At 42.7% G+C, this 16,657-nt stretch overlaps 1 protein-coding gene across 2 annotated transcripts in view; it reads left to right on the top strand.

The window, feature by feature from the left end:
• The first annotated feature begins 5,566 nt into the window (after positions 1 to 5,566).
• RICTOR (RPTOR independent companion of MTOR complex 2) overlaps positions 5,567 to 16,657 on the top strand; it is a 145,698-nt gene continuing 134,607 nt past the window's right edge. For both annotated transcript variants that reach the window (XM_025210396.1, XM_025210394.1), the window contains exon 1: positions 5,567 to 5,887. In XM_025210396.1, coding sequence (XP_025066181.1) covers positions 5,876 to 5,887 — 12 coding nt within the window. In that variant the 5' untranslated portion in view covers positions 5,567 to 5,875. The remainder of the gene's footprint in view (positions 5,888 to 16,657) is intronic.

Here is a 16,657-nt window from a genome sequence, read left to right as displayed (position 1 = left end):
ATCAATCCAGTTTGTGTAATATGCAGCTTACCTTTCTACTATGTAGTACCTAATGTTTCCAGAACATAGTTTGAATAACTTTTGCACTTTAGCAAAAACCACCAGATACTGATGTACTTACATGACTCTCAGACTGCATAGTTAACATCATTAATAAATGCTTGTTTAATAAACTTACCTTTCCTATTTTTAAATAAATGTATTACTCTTTTAACAACTAGAAAGAAATGTTACTAAGAAAAAACAAAATTTTGATCAGCCTGTCACTGTCAAAATAGACGAATGCATAAAGAACCTGTGGCTGATCAGAGAGAGTTACGGTAGAAGGGCAAAACAGTTATGCAGTCTTATAAGTATGTGTATATGGACCACAAGGCGCCTGAATCTGGTGTAACAGTTGAATCTCTCTGCCCCTAACCCATAGTAAGTGAAGATTAAGTTTATTTTTAATTCAGAGGTAACTTCCTGTGAGTTAACTTCACAGGCAGGCCAACAAGACCAGGTCAGCTGGTGTGCGTTTCCAAGAAGTGAGTTATCCCCCAGCCCCTAAAACAGTGTACTTGTTCTTCTGTTTGTGCCCTTGGATATTACTAAGGATGTGGGTTGTAACTATATAAAATGTGTGAGATGTGTTTTATAGTGTTTTTAATACTTTTGCTGCTGTGCTGTGGGGTAGGTAGATGGTTGTTAGGGGTCTTTTGAGGAGAGAGGGATAAAAAGCATCCTCAGTATCATGTGTTTTTTATTTGTTACAACATGTAGTAAATGATAGCTCAGGAGGTGAGATGAACCTTTGCACTTGGAAGTTCAGTCACCTGCTTTTGTATCTTTCTGTTATTGTCTTTGCATGTCCACCCTTCAGTAACTTCCTTCTTCACTGATTTGTCCTTTGGTGGTTTTCTAGATCTTACCTGTTTAGTGAATTTGTAGCAGTTCTTTCTCTTCCCTACCCCCTCTTTTTTTAAAACAATGAGGTATTTAGTAATTTTTAGAAGGCCTTTGTGCCGTAGTCTGGGCAAGGAAATGCATCCCAGTTATAATTATAGCCTTATAGCTATAATTTTCAGTCAACCTAACATTTTCAAAAAGAAATGTCTTTTCCCTAATTTTTGCCCATCCTTGCATTGTTTTTGCATATTTTACCAATAGTTTGTACAAAGTCAGCAGTTTTGAGTCCTGGTAGATGATGGTGAACAGTATCTGGAATATTTGCTTAATTTCTGCATTGGAGGTGTAGAAGAAAAGAATCTGTTATATTGGAAAAGAGAAATTTTTTACTGAATGATTATATTATTACAAATACTAACAGTGGAGAGTGTTAGCTTGGAACATGTTCTGTAAAGCAGAGAAGGCCATCACTCTGCAGGAGGGCTAAAGATAAGTCTGACATGCATATCTGGTTGATTGGATGGTTCCATAGCTGCTGCTGAAATGGTGAGGGATTACCAGTTTTTTTGGATGTCCTGAAAATCTACTTTGTCTCTTAATGTTTAAGTTAAATGAGAGTTGGACTGCTGTCTGAAATAATAGTGGATGACAATGAGTAATCTACCTTAAAACTGGCTTTTAAGTCTGAGAGTCATAGATGGAGGTGCACCGATGTATCAGTTCGTTTTGGATTGGCACTGGATAAAAGGAAAATTGACATTATCAGCAATCAGCTTTTTTTTTGGCTGGTGTACCCGATTAATGTCTGTGATAAATGCTGCATGCATGGACGTAACGGCAGTGTGCGTGAGGCCAGGAATGCAGCCCAGCAGCCTGGAGAACAGTGTCTGGCTGGTGAGTTGAGGGGGGGGGGGGGGGGGGGGGTGGGGGGGGCGAGAAGCAGAGTGCCTCCCTGCCTCTTTGTGCACCCCTGGGGAAGGCATGGGGGACATGTTGACCACCAGACTTGTGGGGGTCGAGGATGAGCTGCCCACTACAGTGTTGGGGGCTGCTCTGTCCTCTTTCCGGCAGCAGGGCTGTGCTTTGGGGATGGGTGGGGGCAGGGCAGGCAGCAATGACTCTGGGAGGGGGGGGCTACAGGGTAGGCTATATCCACCCCAAAAGCCTTCCCAGCCCGCCATGCCAGAAAGAGACCAGCACAGTCCCCAAGCCCACAGTAGGCAGCCTGCCCTTGCCCTGTGCACAAATCTGGGGGGGCACATGCCTCTCATGACTCCTCCAGGGGTGCCCCTCCCCACCTCCCAGCTACCTCTGAACAAGCTGCCTGTGGCTCCAGGCTGCTTCCCACCCTGTCCTGGCAGGGCAGCACCTGCCTCTGCCCCATTCCCTCTTTCACCATGGGGGTCTCAATCTGCCCCCACTGCCCCTTCTCAGCCACAGATTTACCAGCCAGGCACTGCTCTCCAAACTGTAGGGCTGCATATCAGCCATCAGATCAGTATCAACCAATATGGCAGGTTAATAATTGACCATTGGTATTGTCCAAAAAAAATCTTTATCAGTACACCCTTGGTCATTAGCTAAGTGTTTTGAAGTTTTGATTACTGTAAATCATTGGGTTTTTGTTTGTTTGTTTGTTTGTTTGTTTGTTTGTTTTGACAGCGAGTACTTTTTTGGAATGTCAAGAAGAGAGTCTTATGAAAGGAAGCCCTGCTTCAGAAGTGTGCTGCAGAAAATGGGCAGGATTCTGATTTTGGACAGCTGACCCCATGTGGTGGGATCAGGGCCTGGCTGGCCATTCACGTGGATCCTTGAGTGAAGCATTTTGCCATTTTTAATCCAGGAAAATGTAGTCGTGGTAGTAAATTTGGACTGTAAGAACAGTTTTGGGTGAGGAAGTTAGCAGAGATGGTGGTGAATACTGGAGGGGATAGAAAGATCAGGTACTTAAAGCAGATTGGCGAAGTTATGAGATGAGAAAAACAGAATGGACATTTTTACCCTTACCTGTGACTTTTATCAACCTATTTCTAAGCACTAATGACAACATTTAAACATACCTGAAAAACGTTAGGATTCAGAGTGACCTAGACAAATTGGGGGATTGGGCCAAAATAAATCTCATGAGGTTCAACCAGGATCAGTGGAAAGTCCTGAACTCAGGACAGAACAGTCCCATGTACCAACACGGGCTGGAGCCTGACTGGCTAAGCAGTAGCTCTGCAGAAAAATGACCTGGTGGTTATAGTGGACAGTAAGTTGAATATGCTAACAGAATCCTGGGCTGCATTGATGGGACTATTGTCAGCATGAATGGTATGTGCTGCTGGCGGCTGGGAGGTGTGGTGGCGGTGAGCAGGGAGCTCCCGCAGACCCCGCCGGCACTGTTGGCAGTGGGGAGGTGGAGCACTGACCAGGGGTTGGTGACCACCACAGGCGCCACCGGCGAGGGCAGCAGTGGCCTGGGGTAATTGTGGACTGCCTGCAGACACTGCCGACAGTGCCAGCACTGGGGTGGCAAGCAGTGATCGCCCACAGGCACTGCCAACAGTGTTGGCAGCACCTTTTTGCAGGCGGTGCATGTGCACCCTTGTGCACCCCCTATGCATCGCCCCTGGTTGCCATCAGGGCAAGGGAAGTGGTTCTTCCACTCTGTTCAGCACTGGTGAGGTCACATCTGGAGTACTGTGTTCAGTTTTGGGCCTCCCACTACAAGAATGATGTGGATGAATTGGAGAGAGTCCAGCAGAGGGCAACAAAAATGGTGAGGGGGCTGGGGGACATGACTTATGAGGAGAGGCTGAAGGAACTGGGTTTATTTAGTCTAGAGAAGAGGAGACTGAAAGGGGGTTTAATAGCAGCCTTCAACTACCTGTAGGAGGGTTTGAAAGAGGATAGAGCTAGGCTGTTCTCAGTGGTGGCAATTGACAGAACAAGGAGCAATGGTCTCAGGCTGCCAGTAAGGGAAGTTTAGGTTACATATTAAGAAGAATTTTCTTATGAGGAGGGTAGTAAAGCACTGGAACAGGTTACTCAGAGAGGTCGTGTAATCTGCATCCTTGTAGGTTTTTAAGACCCGGCTAGAATTGACAACGCTTTCGCTGGGATGATCTAGTTGGAGCTGGTCCTACTTTGAGCAGGGGACTGGACTAGATGACCTCCTGAGGGTCCCTTCCAACCCTAATTTTCTATAATTCTAAGAGTTTTGCAAAAATGCTACTCTGGGTGATTGTCCACAGACATGACAAGGACAAAGATCTCCTTTCAGTATCCTTCTTGTTCACTGACAGTATAGATCGGTAGTGTCAGTGGTTTTGGCTAGTGGGCTGGATGGGCCGAGCCCAGTCCATTAGCGGGTGGGACCTGGCTAAGGTCCAGATCTGATGCATAGGGCGGTTGTAGCAGGACCCCCATCTGGCCATGGGGGGCATAGCCCAGCTCCAGTCAAGCTGGGCAGAGGGGGCGTGGCCCTTCCTTGATCGAGCCATGCAGGGAACAGGTGTGACCAGGCACCAGCTGATCTGCATGGCAGGAGGGGGTGTGGCCCAGCCCTGATCAAGCTGCAGGGGGGTGGGGAGAAGGCGTGGCCTGGCTCGGATCAAGCCTCATGCGGGGGGAGGGGGATGGAGGGAAGGGGGTGTAGCCAGGCTCCAACCCATTGTGTGAGGCTTGGGAATTTGGTAGTGGGGGCCAGTGATGGTATTAATGGCCACCGTTCTCCCTCCACCAAATTTCCTGACCCATGAGGAAACCTATGGGCCAGATACGATGGTTCGTCAGGCCACATTTGTCCCATGGGCTGGAGGTTGAGCACCCCTAGTCTAGATCAAGTGAAGTTTTGCAAAGCCCTTTTGGAAAGGAAAATATCTTTAGTATTCCCAGAGGTACTGTTGTGGCCCTTCCTGTGTCAGTATTTTTATCTATGTCCCTTAAGCTTGTTCCAGCAGTACATTTTGTTTTTAGAATATCCGAGCTTGGCCATCTGCTTGGCTATCTCCTGGTAAGCCATGGCATTTCAGCAACTCTTTGACAATCAGGACTGTGCCTGTTTGTCCCCACCAAGCAGTAAAGTGGCCAACTTTTGTGTGTCCCCAGGTAGATGTCTGAGGTATAGGAATGAAAGCACGGAGAAGTTTGTATTTTCTTACAAATGATGATTGTGCCTTTTAAGGTACTAACGTGGTACTTGATTTTTTTTGCCAGTGATATTTGAGTAGATTGCGCCTTACAGCCAAGGCTGCCAAGCTTTGGAGTGCAACATCACTTCAGGTGTCAAGTGTTGAACAGCACTGGGTAAGTTAAAGGGAACCGGCATATATGTGCCCGCACTGCATTTAAATCAGTTTAATCCCAGCTGGCACAGAGTTGCATTGGTGTTGATCTGGAGTAGCCTCTTTGATTTAAGGCCAGACTATCATAAATGAAGAATAGCTTGTGAGTATACACAAGACATCTCAGACCAGTAGAAGGAAGTTAAAGCAGTAGATACTTAAGCTTCATCAGTACGCACAACTTTACTATACCTAAAAGAGAAAACATATGTTTCTTTTTAGCTTGTTTCTCTTGTGTGTTGAATGTATGATACCATTTTCTTGATCTTCTATACAGCTGAAACTATTTCCCGTTTGTGGATTGCTCACAGGTTGTGGGGAAGATCAGTTAAGAAAAAGTAAAATGTGACTGTAAATGCACCAAAATTGTGAGGTGCAGATTAAGAACAAGTATATGAACTTAAAACGTGTTTTCTTAAAGTTGATGCTTTCTGTCACAAGTTGATGTCTCTGTACCTTGTTCACTTTTTAACTTTTCGAGGTCTGATAATGTCATCATTTAACCCAATAATTTTTATTTCTTTTCATATGTACAAGGGAAAAATCTGGAGCTGTTTATTATGAGAATCAAAGCTCTGCATGAAAAAAGGAGCTAAGTTCCATAAACATGAGACTGCTGAGGTTATCATCTCCATAAGCCCAGTGTTTCAGATGTTATGCTTGTTAAGGTAGCAGGTTATTTTTTCAATATAGTAGTTGTTTCTGCATTGAAATTTACTTACAAAGATTATTTTTTGGTAAAAATTCCTGTATAGTTTCAGTTGTGAAACTTGTTAATATAATTATCAGTAATTATCAGTTTGTTTTCCCTACTGCTGTAAAGGAGGAGATGATTTTAAGAGGTAAAAGGGAAACTGGATATCCTTGACACATCTGTGATGCTACAGATTGGACCAAAGAAAAGCTGTCATCAGTACATCATTGAAGACCGCATCTTGAGATTTGGTGGTTTTTAACATCTTTTTGGGGAGATGGCTAGCTTGTGGTAGGTGCATTATAATCTAGGGGTTTCCTGCTCCGTTTGCTGCTTTCTGATGGTTTCTGAGTATTAATACAGGATTTGGGAGATGCTGTCACACCCCTCCTGCTATCCTGCCCTTGCCAGGCAAAGGGCCTTTTTTTTTCTTTTTCTACATGTGATCAGCAGACTGGCTGTCTGCCAGTGTTATCAGGGGCTTTCCTGTCATATGACAGAGTATAAGGCAGAGTTTATTCCTGTTTTGGGGTCAGTGGCTGATTCACCTCAAAAGCTGGAGTTTATCATAAGGATCATTTAAGCTGGGAATGTCTACATAATTAGAAGAAACATTGGTGTATTAACAAGTAAAAGGAATAAAGAAAAATTGGAACGGTTATTGGGAAAACAAACAGACACAAACATTCTTTATTCTCAGTTACTTTTTCTACTTGTAACACTAAATCCTACTGTACTTTTTAGTGTCATAATTTTGAAACGCTATCACATGGACAATGTGTACAGCCTATAAATTACATTTTTTTTTCTCCAAGAAGTATGATTTTTCCTATAGTGAATCATTGTTATGGATTTATTTTTAATTCCATTGCTCAATTGTGGTGCCGGAACATACTAAAAGTATTAAAATTACTAAATTATAGACTATAATTGATTGTGATCGTTCCATCCAGAAAGTTGGACTTTGTTTATCCTTACTGAATTAATGTGATTAATTTTGGGCCACTTTTAAAGTTTAAGGTTATTCTGAATCCTAATCCTGTCCTCCAAAGTGTCCACCTAATTTGGTGTCATCTGCATATTTGCTAACTGTGCATTCAGTCCCATCCTCTAAATCATTAATATTCGTGTTCCAAGCCTAGTGAACCAGATCTAGGAACCTTCTCAGTGGAAGATCTCATTTGAGCTGGAGACTGGAGTCTTGAGAGCAGCTGCAGAGGGACACCCTAGGGCGGTCTCGCAAATGGTTTGCCAAGTTTGCAGCATTTAAGTAACTGCTGTGGTATAGACATATATCCATAATGGAAAACAGGGTTATTGCATTTGATCCTGTACAGCATTATGTTCTCAATTCTAGTTATGGAAGTGACTTCTTAGAGCAGTCACCACCTTGTAGAACTGGGCTCACTATTGATTTTTTTAGAATCTAATTTCCTTCTATTGACATTTTACAATTATATTGAATTTGTTCTTGGGTTTGTGCGCCCTTTCAAATAGCTGGGGAGCTGAAGTAGCAGTTGTACTTGAAACTTGTTGGTATGTACCACAGAGGAGTTTTGTATTTTTGTTGTTGTTTAAATTTTTTTGGTAAGAATGGAATTTGTAAACTGTTGAGATACAACTACTGTATTTACCTGAATACAGGATGAGTTCAAATTTAAGCACCCCCCCCCCCCCCCCGGTTAAATAATTCTAGTAATGGAAAATGATACATTTCTTATAATATTCTGTGTATAAAGTCTAATTATTAGGGGATTGTTGTATATTCACCCCCCACCCCACTGCTGTGGCAGGGAAAGCAGCAGTGGAGGGCAGGCAGCTAGACCCCCATCCCTTCCCCCTGTCCTCTGTCCTAACAGCTTGGACTGAAGCTCAGTGGTGGGGCAGCAGGCTGCACATTCGACCCCATGCTTTCGACCCCCCTTCCTCTCAAATCACATCCTGTGGCTCTCCCCCATTTTGTCCCCCTCCCTGTATGGGTCCCCCCCACCATGTGGTCTCTCCTGTGCTCCCCCAACTGCACACGCTGTTCCCCCACAGCACAAGTGACCCTGGCCCTGGGCAGACAGCACCTCAGGTCCAGCTTTGCCCTGAGCCTGGAGATGGGATCACAGTAGCCACTTGCCCCAGTCAGTACTTCAATGCAAGATGAGGTTCCCCCCTCCCAGTCAACATGTGGGGGGGCTCATCTTGGGTTTGAGTAAATATGGTAGTAATTGTGACAGGTGCATTTTGTTAGTGCAGATTTGATTCTTACAGTTGTACTGAAAGACTCCACAGTACCTTTTAGAGGAACATAGTTATATATGTATAGTTGAACATATTGATTATTAGTATTTAATCGGTTTGTATTTGTAAACTACTAAATTAATTTTTGATGTGTTTGTAAGCAGTCTTGTCTGGTATGTCATCTGACATTTCCTTCAGTTAGCATGAAAGAGTCACTGTACATATTTTCTTAAACTAACTTCTAAAAGTCCCCCATGTGACTGGCCTGAATTTTCTGTATGGAGTTGGTATATTCAGGCAGAATAGATTGTTCTTCCAAGTATTTCAATCAAATTATTGCCATGTTTAAATAAATATTTGACATTTTGGAAAAAACACGTTTTGTTTGCATAGTAACGTGATTAACGTTGAGAGCCAAGGAATGAAGAGCACAGGATCCTTTCAAAGTGTTCAGTTCATGGGAGAACTACAGAGGCAGTTGATTGCTCTCAAGATTAAGTTTAAATTTCCCTTTCATTGAAATGTATTTATAAGAGTATATATGCTGGTTGGAAGCATTATTTTGCAACTAACTTAAAACCAAAAGAAATAATCAAAGCTGCATGAGTTCATGCATGCGAACCCTAGAATAATATTGTTACTATTTGGACAACTTCTGTTTTTCAGAAATATATTCCAACTCAAGTTTTGTGTTTGAATACAACACCATCTTTTATTTAATTCAAAGTCTATTTTTAAAACTACTCTTTTAAAAATATCAATCTCTGTTAAATATTTGATTCACAGAGTAGCATCTAACTATGAATACCCTTTGGTTCACTGTCCAGGGACATGCTTGATTCAGTTCCCCCTTCCTATTCTCCAAAGTTTAAAGGTATTTTGAGTACCAGTCCATGACAGTTTAAGGTTGTGTGTGTAAACCGTTTTTCAGCTTTTGCCCTGTAGTGTTCAAGATGAAGTGCCATAGCTGTGGTTGCTCAAAGTTGTCAGCATTTCCATTCTAAAACTTGTTTCACAGCAGTTTTAAATGAGAAAACACTTGTTCTGTATAGCCTACAGATTTGGCGTACAAGATCCCACCTTGGGAACAGTTAAAAAATACTTGTAAGTGTAAAAAAATGCAGATTTTGATAATGTGTGGGAAGAAAGCAATGCAGCAAATTGACTGATTCATTTGAATTTATTTGGCAATTTTAAAGACAAAAATGGCTGTAATTACAGTCTTAGTCCATAAGCTATTGCATATCATAATTTGTCTTTCTTACTGGATATGCTAAAACCTATATGTTTTAGAATCATTTCTAAATTTACAAAGTGTTATAAACAGAGAGATAAGAGAAATTTGTATATAAGACAATAGGAATGCAAGTTTGCAAACCTTGACCTAGTGATGGAGTATTTAAGTCACCTACTTAGAAACAGATGTAAAGAATGACACTGGAAGATCTGCAAGAATGATCAAGAAGGTTTTGTCACCACCTGGTTCTGCGACATGCCTGGTCCTTTGACCCTTCTTTGTATACTGTATTTTACATATATAGGTAGGTCACTATCTAGTAGGCATGTACTGAACTTGAAGATTTGTTGCTATCTAGCTGATTAAGAAGGGAAAAAGTTTTCGGATTGTTTTTGTTTGTTTGTTTCTTCCCTGTATCTAGAATCTCCTGGCTGCTGTGAAGGAAAGAGGAGGGAATATCTTCCTCCCTGTACAACTCTTTTGTTTTGTTTTGTATCTGCTTCTGCTTATAGCATGGAATAAACATGATTGTTAGTGTCTTTGTCCTGAAAGAGTAGGAATAATGAGTGAATTTAGCCGGTCATGGGTTTTTGGTTTTTTTTTTCTCTGAGTAGCAGCAGCAGAAGAAAATTGCTTTATACATGGTTCATATTTCAGAATATCTAGAAACCAGTATTCTTCAAAAAGCAACCTCTTTTTTTTTAATTCTCCGTGCTTGCCAAGGGAAGACTCTCACTTGTTTTATGCAGATATGGTTTATAACAGACTGACTGCTAAACTGTCAACTAAATGTAACCAACAAGTATTCAGGTATTTGACCTTCAGATTGTACTGGCTCTTAACTGTGTGTTGCTTCCTACCATCTTAAACGTGTAATAGTATGCAGAAATTTACTAGTTTTTTGCTGCTTATGTAGAGAGCTCTAAGTTTAGGATTGTATTCATTATGTCACTTCTTATTTGATAAGTGTATCAATACATTTCTTGCATGGTTTTTGAGATAATTACTACCTTGTTACCTTTATTTGTTATTTCTACGTACTGTCAACTTAAATTCCCAAACACTAGGTTAAAATGGAATACCTCTGTCAGGGTAAACTGATGTAATTCTGTGAATAGTTTCCAGTTCAATGGATTTGGTCCTTGATTCTAAGCATTACTAGTGTAGAAGTAAGTAATCCTCAATCACTTCCTGTCTAAAAAGATCAACATAATGTGTATTCTGAGAACAGGACACACGGTTCTTTTCTTCTGCATTGTTCTTAGAAACCAGTTGTGTTGCTTTTTTCAGCACTTGTTTGAACCAAGGAACAGACTTGGTTTGTTTTTTGTTTGTTTTTGTTTTTGTGCTTTAGTTCCAAGGAAGGGCACTTGATGTCTGAAAACTTGTCAAACAGCTCTCCCAACTACAGAGCTGGTTCACTAAAATATCGCAAAAAATTCTTGTATGTTTCCTAGGCCATCACAGCTTCAGTACTCTGATCCTGCTAAGCAGTTTCTGATTTTTGGACTTCATGGGCATCTTTACAGGTGCTCTGGAGGTGGGCAGGGGTGCATTTTAATTAGAATGGCTCTGAGAGCCACTCTTATTAATTAAAGTGCCTGCAGCAGCTTATGTATTTAGCATCCTGTGCTTCAAAATGGCAGTGGGGGAGCTTTTACTATAACTTGTTCAGTGAGCTTTATTTAAAGCACCCCACCACCATTTTGAAGCATGGAGATGCTGAATACATGAGACATGGGGGCTGCTGGAGTGCAGTTATTAGCATGCTCCAGCAGACTCGATTAATTGGGTCTGCTCTGATGCACTGTAATTACAGTGCATCGGAGCAGCATCCCCACATGTCTATAGGCACTCTGTGTTTGAGAGTGTGAATTTAGAGAGCTTACTGTCATTGTAAGATCATAGTTTCCTTCCCTCCAAGCATTACATCAGTGCATTGATAATGGTTTTCTTTTCATGCCATACCTCAGATAGTGTACTGGTAACTGATGAAAATTTGTTTATGAACCTCTTGATAAGTCTGGTACCTGACTGTCTTCCAGACTTGATCATTGTGTTCCTTAGGCCAGGGGTTCGTGCCATGTGGCCCGCAAAGAGGTAGAGCTGGCCTGTGAAGATCTGATTTTGTGGGGGAGAAAGGGTGCCGATTTAGAGGAGCCACTGGAAAGCAGTGACTTAACCTGCTTTGTGCCCTCGCAACCAAATTGGCCATTTCCCACTGATGTTCATTGTCATCTTTGGTGGTCACAGAGGAGGGAGGGAGATCAGAGCAGTAGAGGGATCAGCAGCTCGCAGCAGCTGGTTAACAAATGTCTAGCCTACTGCTCCAAAAAGTTGCTGACTCCTGCCTTAGGCTCTTCTTTCTTTGTATAGGCAACAAGAAGTTTGGTAGCCTGGTTTCTTCCATGGCTTGCTGACAAACAGCTGCATTGCACCTATAGGCTGGGGGGGGCGGGTTGTGGGGGACGGGGAGGCAGGGGAGAAGGGCAGTAGAGTCGGTATAATTCAAATGTGATGCATTCATAGATTGTTATGGGGCTGGAAGGGACCTTGTAGATCATTGGGCCCAGTCCCGCTGCACTAGGCAGGAAAAGACAACTGGGGTCAGGTGACCCGAGTGAGGTGACCATCCAGTCTTCTCTTGAAGATTTCCAGGGTAGGTGACTGCACCACCACTGGAGGGACTTTATTCCACAGTCTGGACACCCTGACTGTGAAGGAGTTTTTCCTGGAATTGAGCCTGAAACGGCCTTCCAGGAGTTTGTATCCATTGATCCTGGTCTTTCCCAGGGGTGCCCTGGTGAACAGCTGTTTACCGAATTCTTGATGTATTCCCCAAAGTAGCAGTAAGCCACTACCAAGTCCCCTCTCAGCCTTCTCTTATGTAGGCTGAAGAGGCCCAAGGCCCTCAGCCTCTCCTCGTATGGCAAGTTTTTCAACCTCCTTGCCTCTGCTAGAATTGGTTATCTTCTTGCTGTAAGAGGAAGATAAGCTATTTTAGTGATATCACATTACTAAATAACAGCCTTTAGTGATGAGAGAGATTATCTAATTGAAGGTGATTCCATAGGTAATTTCTTAGCTCACTTTTTACAACTTTGCAGGGTTTTTTGATAGTAATGATAATGGTTTCTTGCATGAGCCTATGTTTGTGAATATGCAAACATTATGTGCATTGGTCAGTGTTTTAAATGACTTTCTGAGTACTTTAGAAAGATTGTGTGCATCAGTTACACATTTATCAGTTCAACTCATCATGTCTGGCTTATTGTAAATTGTTTGTGAAAGCAAGCCTACCATGTTTCCTGTTTGTTCTGCCACCGTATGCTGAACAGGAAAAGAGAATTGGCATGCTGCTCTTTATGTAGCTACAATGTAGATACAATGTAGCGAAACCTGAAAAGGGAAAAAAGGATCCAGTGGCACTAATGTGGTGATTGCTGCTCATGACCAACCATACTTTGTGTGGAGAACTAACTACCTGTTTGATATAGATAGAATTCTATGCTAATATATGGATCTCTCTAGAGAATGGGATTTGTCAGACTATCTTGACACTGACTCGGACAAATCAACATTGGGACCTTGAGGTTCCAAAAATCATGAGTTGGGTCCGAGAATAAAAGAGAATAATTTTTTTTTCTTTTTTGAACTACTAATATGTATGCTAATCACACTTTTCAAACTTTTCTCCACAACTGAGAACGCCTTTTAAAATAAAATAATATAATCAATTGACTCCCAAAACTAGGGATTTAATACTACCACCAAATGTGAGGCTTGTAATAGAATCCTGAGAACTGGTAATGTTACAGATTTTTAATCATTATTTATTTGTATTTTTAAAAAAATGAGTGCTTTTTGTATACCAGAACCCTACTCCAGAAATATCTGCAGTCTAAGACAAAGATCAATGTATTGGCAAAAGGACTAGTGTAGAATCATAAGACAGCACTGGTTGGTGTTTATAAGCATAGCCCTTAGTACACCTGATGCCTTAACTGATTGAGAACATTGTTGGGATTCCAACAAAAAAGAGACCAAGGAGGGATTTAAGAAACCAGTGATGTTGCTTTGTTCAACATGAATCAAAATAACACAAGTGGATCCTCCAAACATACTCTTTTTCTCCTTGTGTTCATGACAACTTTATTCCTATTTATGAGGGGCATCAGGATTGAGAGCAAGGAGATGTACTATAATTATTTGAATAGACTGCCCTGAATGTAAGACAGCCCTTCAATAATTAGATTCTTTATTTGGAAAAATTATAGATTCATTATAATTTGTTAGGTGTAGAATCTAATTCTTGGATGTCTGCCTTGAATGTGTCCCCTTCCCGTTGCTACAGCATAGAAAATAAATTTGGGGTGTCAGATTGCCCTCTGCCCCCCCCTTTACTTCTTCCCCCTGCGGCTCTTTCCCCCACTCCTTACTGTCAGACAATTGTCTCCTTAAGTACATGGAAGTGGGGTACAAATATGAAACACTGACTTTTGAATATAGGCAAATTACTACAGGTACCCATAGACTTAATTCAGAATTGATGCACTTTTTTTTTTTAAACTGCTGTGAGTTTTATGACAGATACTTAAATATGCATTTATGGAGTAGTACATTTGTACTTACTGTGTGCATCTACATGTGCCATTAAGGCGACATGATAAATGACACGATAAACTCCAGTGCAGTTTGCGCTGGAGAAAACTACTCCCAGGTGCAGCATTTACACATGTGCCTGGGACTGCAACAATTTGATTTGGGACGGAGTAGTCCCAGGCTGGCAGAGAGCCGGGGGGGTCAACTCCAAGTGGTGGTGGCAGGCAGTAGAGGGACTGGCTGGGGCACGAAGGTGCTAAAGTGCAGGGCTAGGCAGTATCCTATGGTGGAGTTAATTAATTTAGTGCAACCTAATACTGGTGCATGTGTAGACTGAGACCCTTTATTGCGGAGCTAATTAGTCAACTGTACAGTAAAGCGCGCATGTAGATGTACCCACTTATATACAGCACAAACTATGCATGATATTAGTCCAAAGCCAAAAGGCTCATGATTTGCCATATAGTTTGTTGGGCTGGGCCATGGCAGTCAACAGTGTTTCAGACCATGGTGACCCCACAGCTCAACACTGCTCAGTATGTGTGTGTACCCCAAATACGTGCCCCACAAAGAATCCATGTGTTGATTTAGTTCCCCATTTATGACTGGAACCAGGTGATTTTGTCACGAGTCCTGGAATCATACAAAAAATTATATGCAGATGAGGCACAGCTCCACCTCATGGAGGGCAGGGCCACGTTAATCCTCTGTGACAGGCTGAGAGAGAGGGTGGGAGACAGGGAGGGAGAGGGATTCTTGATGAAGTGCTTGGGACCCTGTTTCATGATATTTGCCAGACACTTAAGACTAATAAAGAAACAGGAAGCATTGGAGATTGGAAAGAAAGGTTCGGCTCAGCTGCGGGACTGAAGAAGAAGTTGAAATGTATTCATTGTAGTGGCTCACCATGACATGGAAAAGAGTTGGTACTGATGGGGACTGTGTACAATGGGTACTATCACATTTTATTCAGTTGGGATGCGCTATTCTGACTTTGTGGTAGGTTCCCATTACCTGGCAGGGAAAACACCATGTATCTGGGTACAAGAAGGCAGCTTTCCTTAAGCTTCTTTGGGATAACTGTTCTTCTGGCATAGTTTAGTACCCGCCAAAGTGTTGGGGCTTAATGCCCATTTTATGGAAATGGGAGGCTTCTCCCTAGCTTGTTCCTGTGGCCATATGGCTGAGGGCAGGTGGGGCTTGGGCCTGCACAAAGGGTGCCCACCAAAAGACTTTAGAAATATCTGAACCCCCTGGTAGGGGTGGAGGATGTTTGCCAGTTGTAGAGTCACTTATAGTTCTGGACTGACTCATGAATTTGAACTGATTTGGCTGATTTGGCTTGGAACATGAAACATTTCTTAAAAAAAAAAAAGAAGGTAGTTCCCCATCGGTAAGTTTTGTCCAGTATGGGCCGTGTCTTTTATAGTCATGCACAATGTAGGCTGCATATAATCAACTGGCAGAGAAGAGTGAAGCGTTATGTTACCAAATTGGTGTTAAAGATCTAATAGCTGCTGAGGCATCTTACCATCCTGAATGTAGGCGGGCGAGAACAGCAAAAGCAACAAGTCTGTCATTCCCATTTGCATGAAGATTGTGCAAGATGATTTCATAGACATTAGGGCTGGAAGGGACCTCGGAAGATCATCGAGTCCAGCCCTCTGCCCCAGGGGCAAGGAGTCAGCTGGAGTCATAGGATCCCAGCAAGAAAAACATCCAATTTTCTCTTGAAGGCGTTCAAAGTAGGTGCTTGAACCACCTCCAGCGGCAGGCCATTCCAGACCTTGGGGGCTCGGACAGTAAAGAGATTCTTCCTTATGTCCAGCCTGAAACAGTCTTGCAGGAGTTTATAACTGTTTGACCTTGTCATCCCTTGGGGCGCTCTGGGGAACAAACGTTCCCCCAGATCATGATGAATACCCCTGATGAACTTATAGGTGTCCATCAGATTGCCCCTGAGCCTGCGCTTTTCCAAGCTAAAGAGTTCCATAGCTCACAGCCTGTCGTAAGGACTGTTTTCCTGACCTCTGATCATGCGCATGGCTCCTCTCTGGACTCTCTCAAGCTTCTCCACATCCTTTTTGAATTGTGGAGCCCAAAACTGGATGCAGTACTCCAGCTGTGGCCTCACCAATGCCGAGTACAATGGGAGAATGACGTCTTGGGATTTGCTTGAGAAGCACCTGTGGATGCAAGCCAGTGTTTTGCTTGCTTTACTAGCTGCAGCATCACAGTGAAGGCTCATGTTCATCTTTTGGTCAATCGTGACTCCCAAGTCCTTTTCATCCGTAATGCTAACCAGCATAGCAGTGCCAAGCCTATAAGGATGCTACAGGTTTTTCTTCTCAAGGTGGAGAACCTTGCATTTTTTGGTGTTAAACGCCATCAGGTTCTCGTCCGCCCATTTTCTGAGCCTGTCAAGGTAGGCCTGGATTGCCCCCCTGTCCTCAGGTGTGGATGCTTTACCCCAAAGTTTGGTATCATCGGCAAACTTGGCCAGTCTGCTTCTGACTCCAATGTCCACAGCATTAATGAAGATGTTGAACAATATAGGTCCAAGGACAGAGCCTCAAGGGACACCATTGGTCACAGGGCACCATGACGATTGACTTCCATCAACCACCACCCTCTGGGTCCGACCACGGAGCTGGCTGATGTCATTGCACAGGCACT

The sequence above is a fragment of the Alligator sinensis genome, unplaced genomic scaffold (assembly GCF_000455745.1).
Source record: "Alligator sinensis unplaced genomic scaffold, ASM45574v1 scaffold881_1, whole genome shotgun sequence".
Classification (NCBI taxonomy): domain Eukaryota; kingdom Metazoa; phylum Chordata; order Crocodylia; family Alligatoridae; genus Alligator; species Alligator sinensis.
The sequence above is the reverse complement of the archived record's forward strand: the minus strand, read 5'-3'. Positions and strand labels throughout refer to the sequence as shown.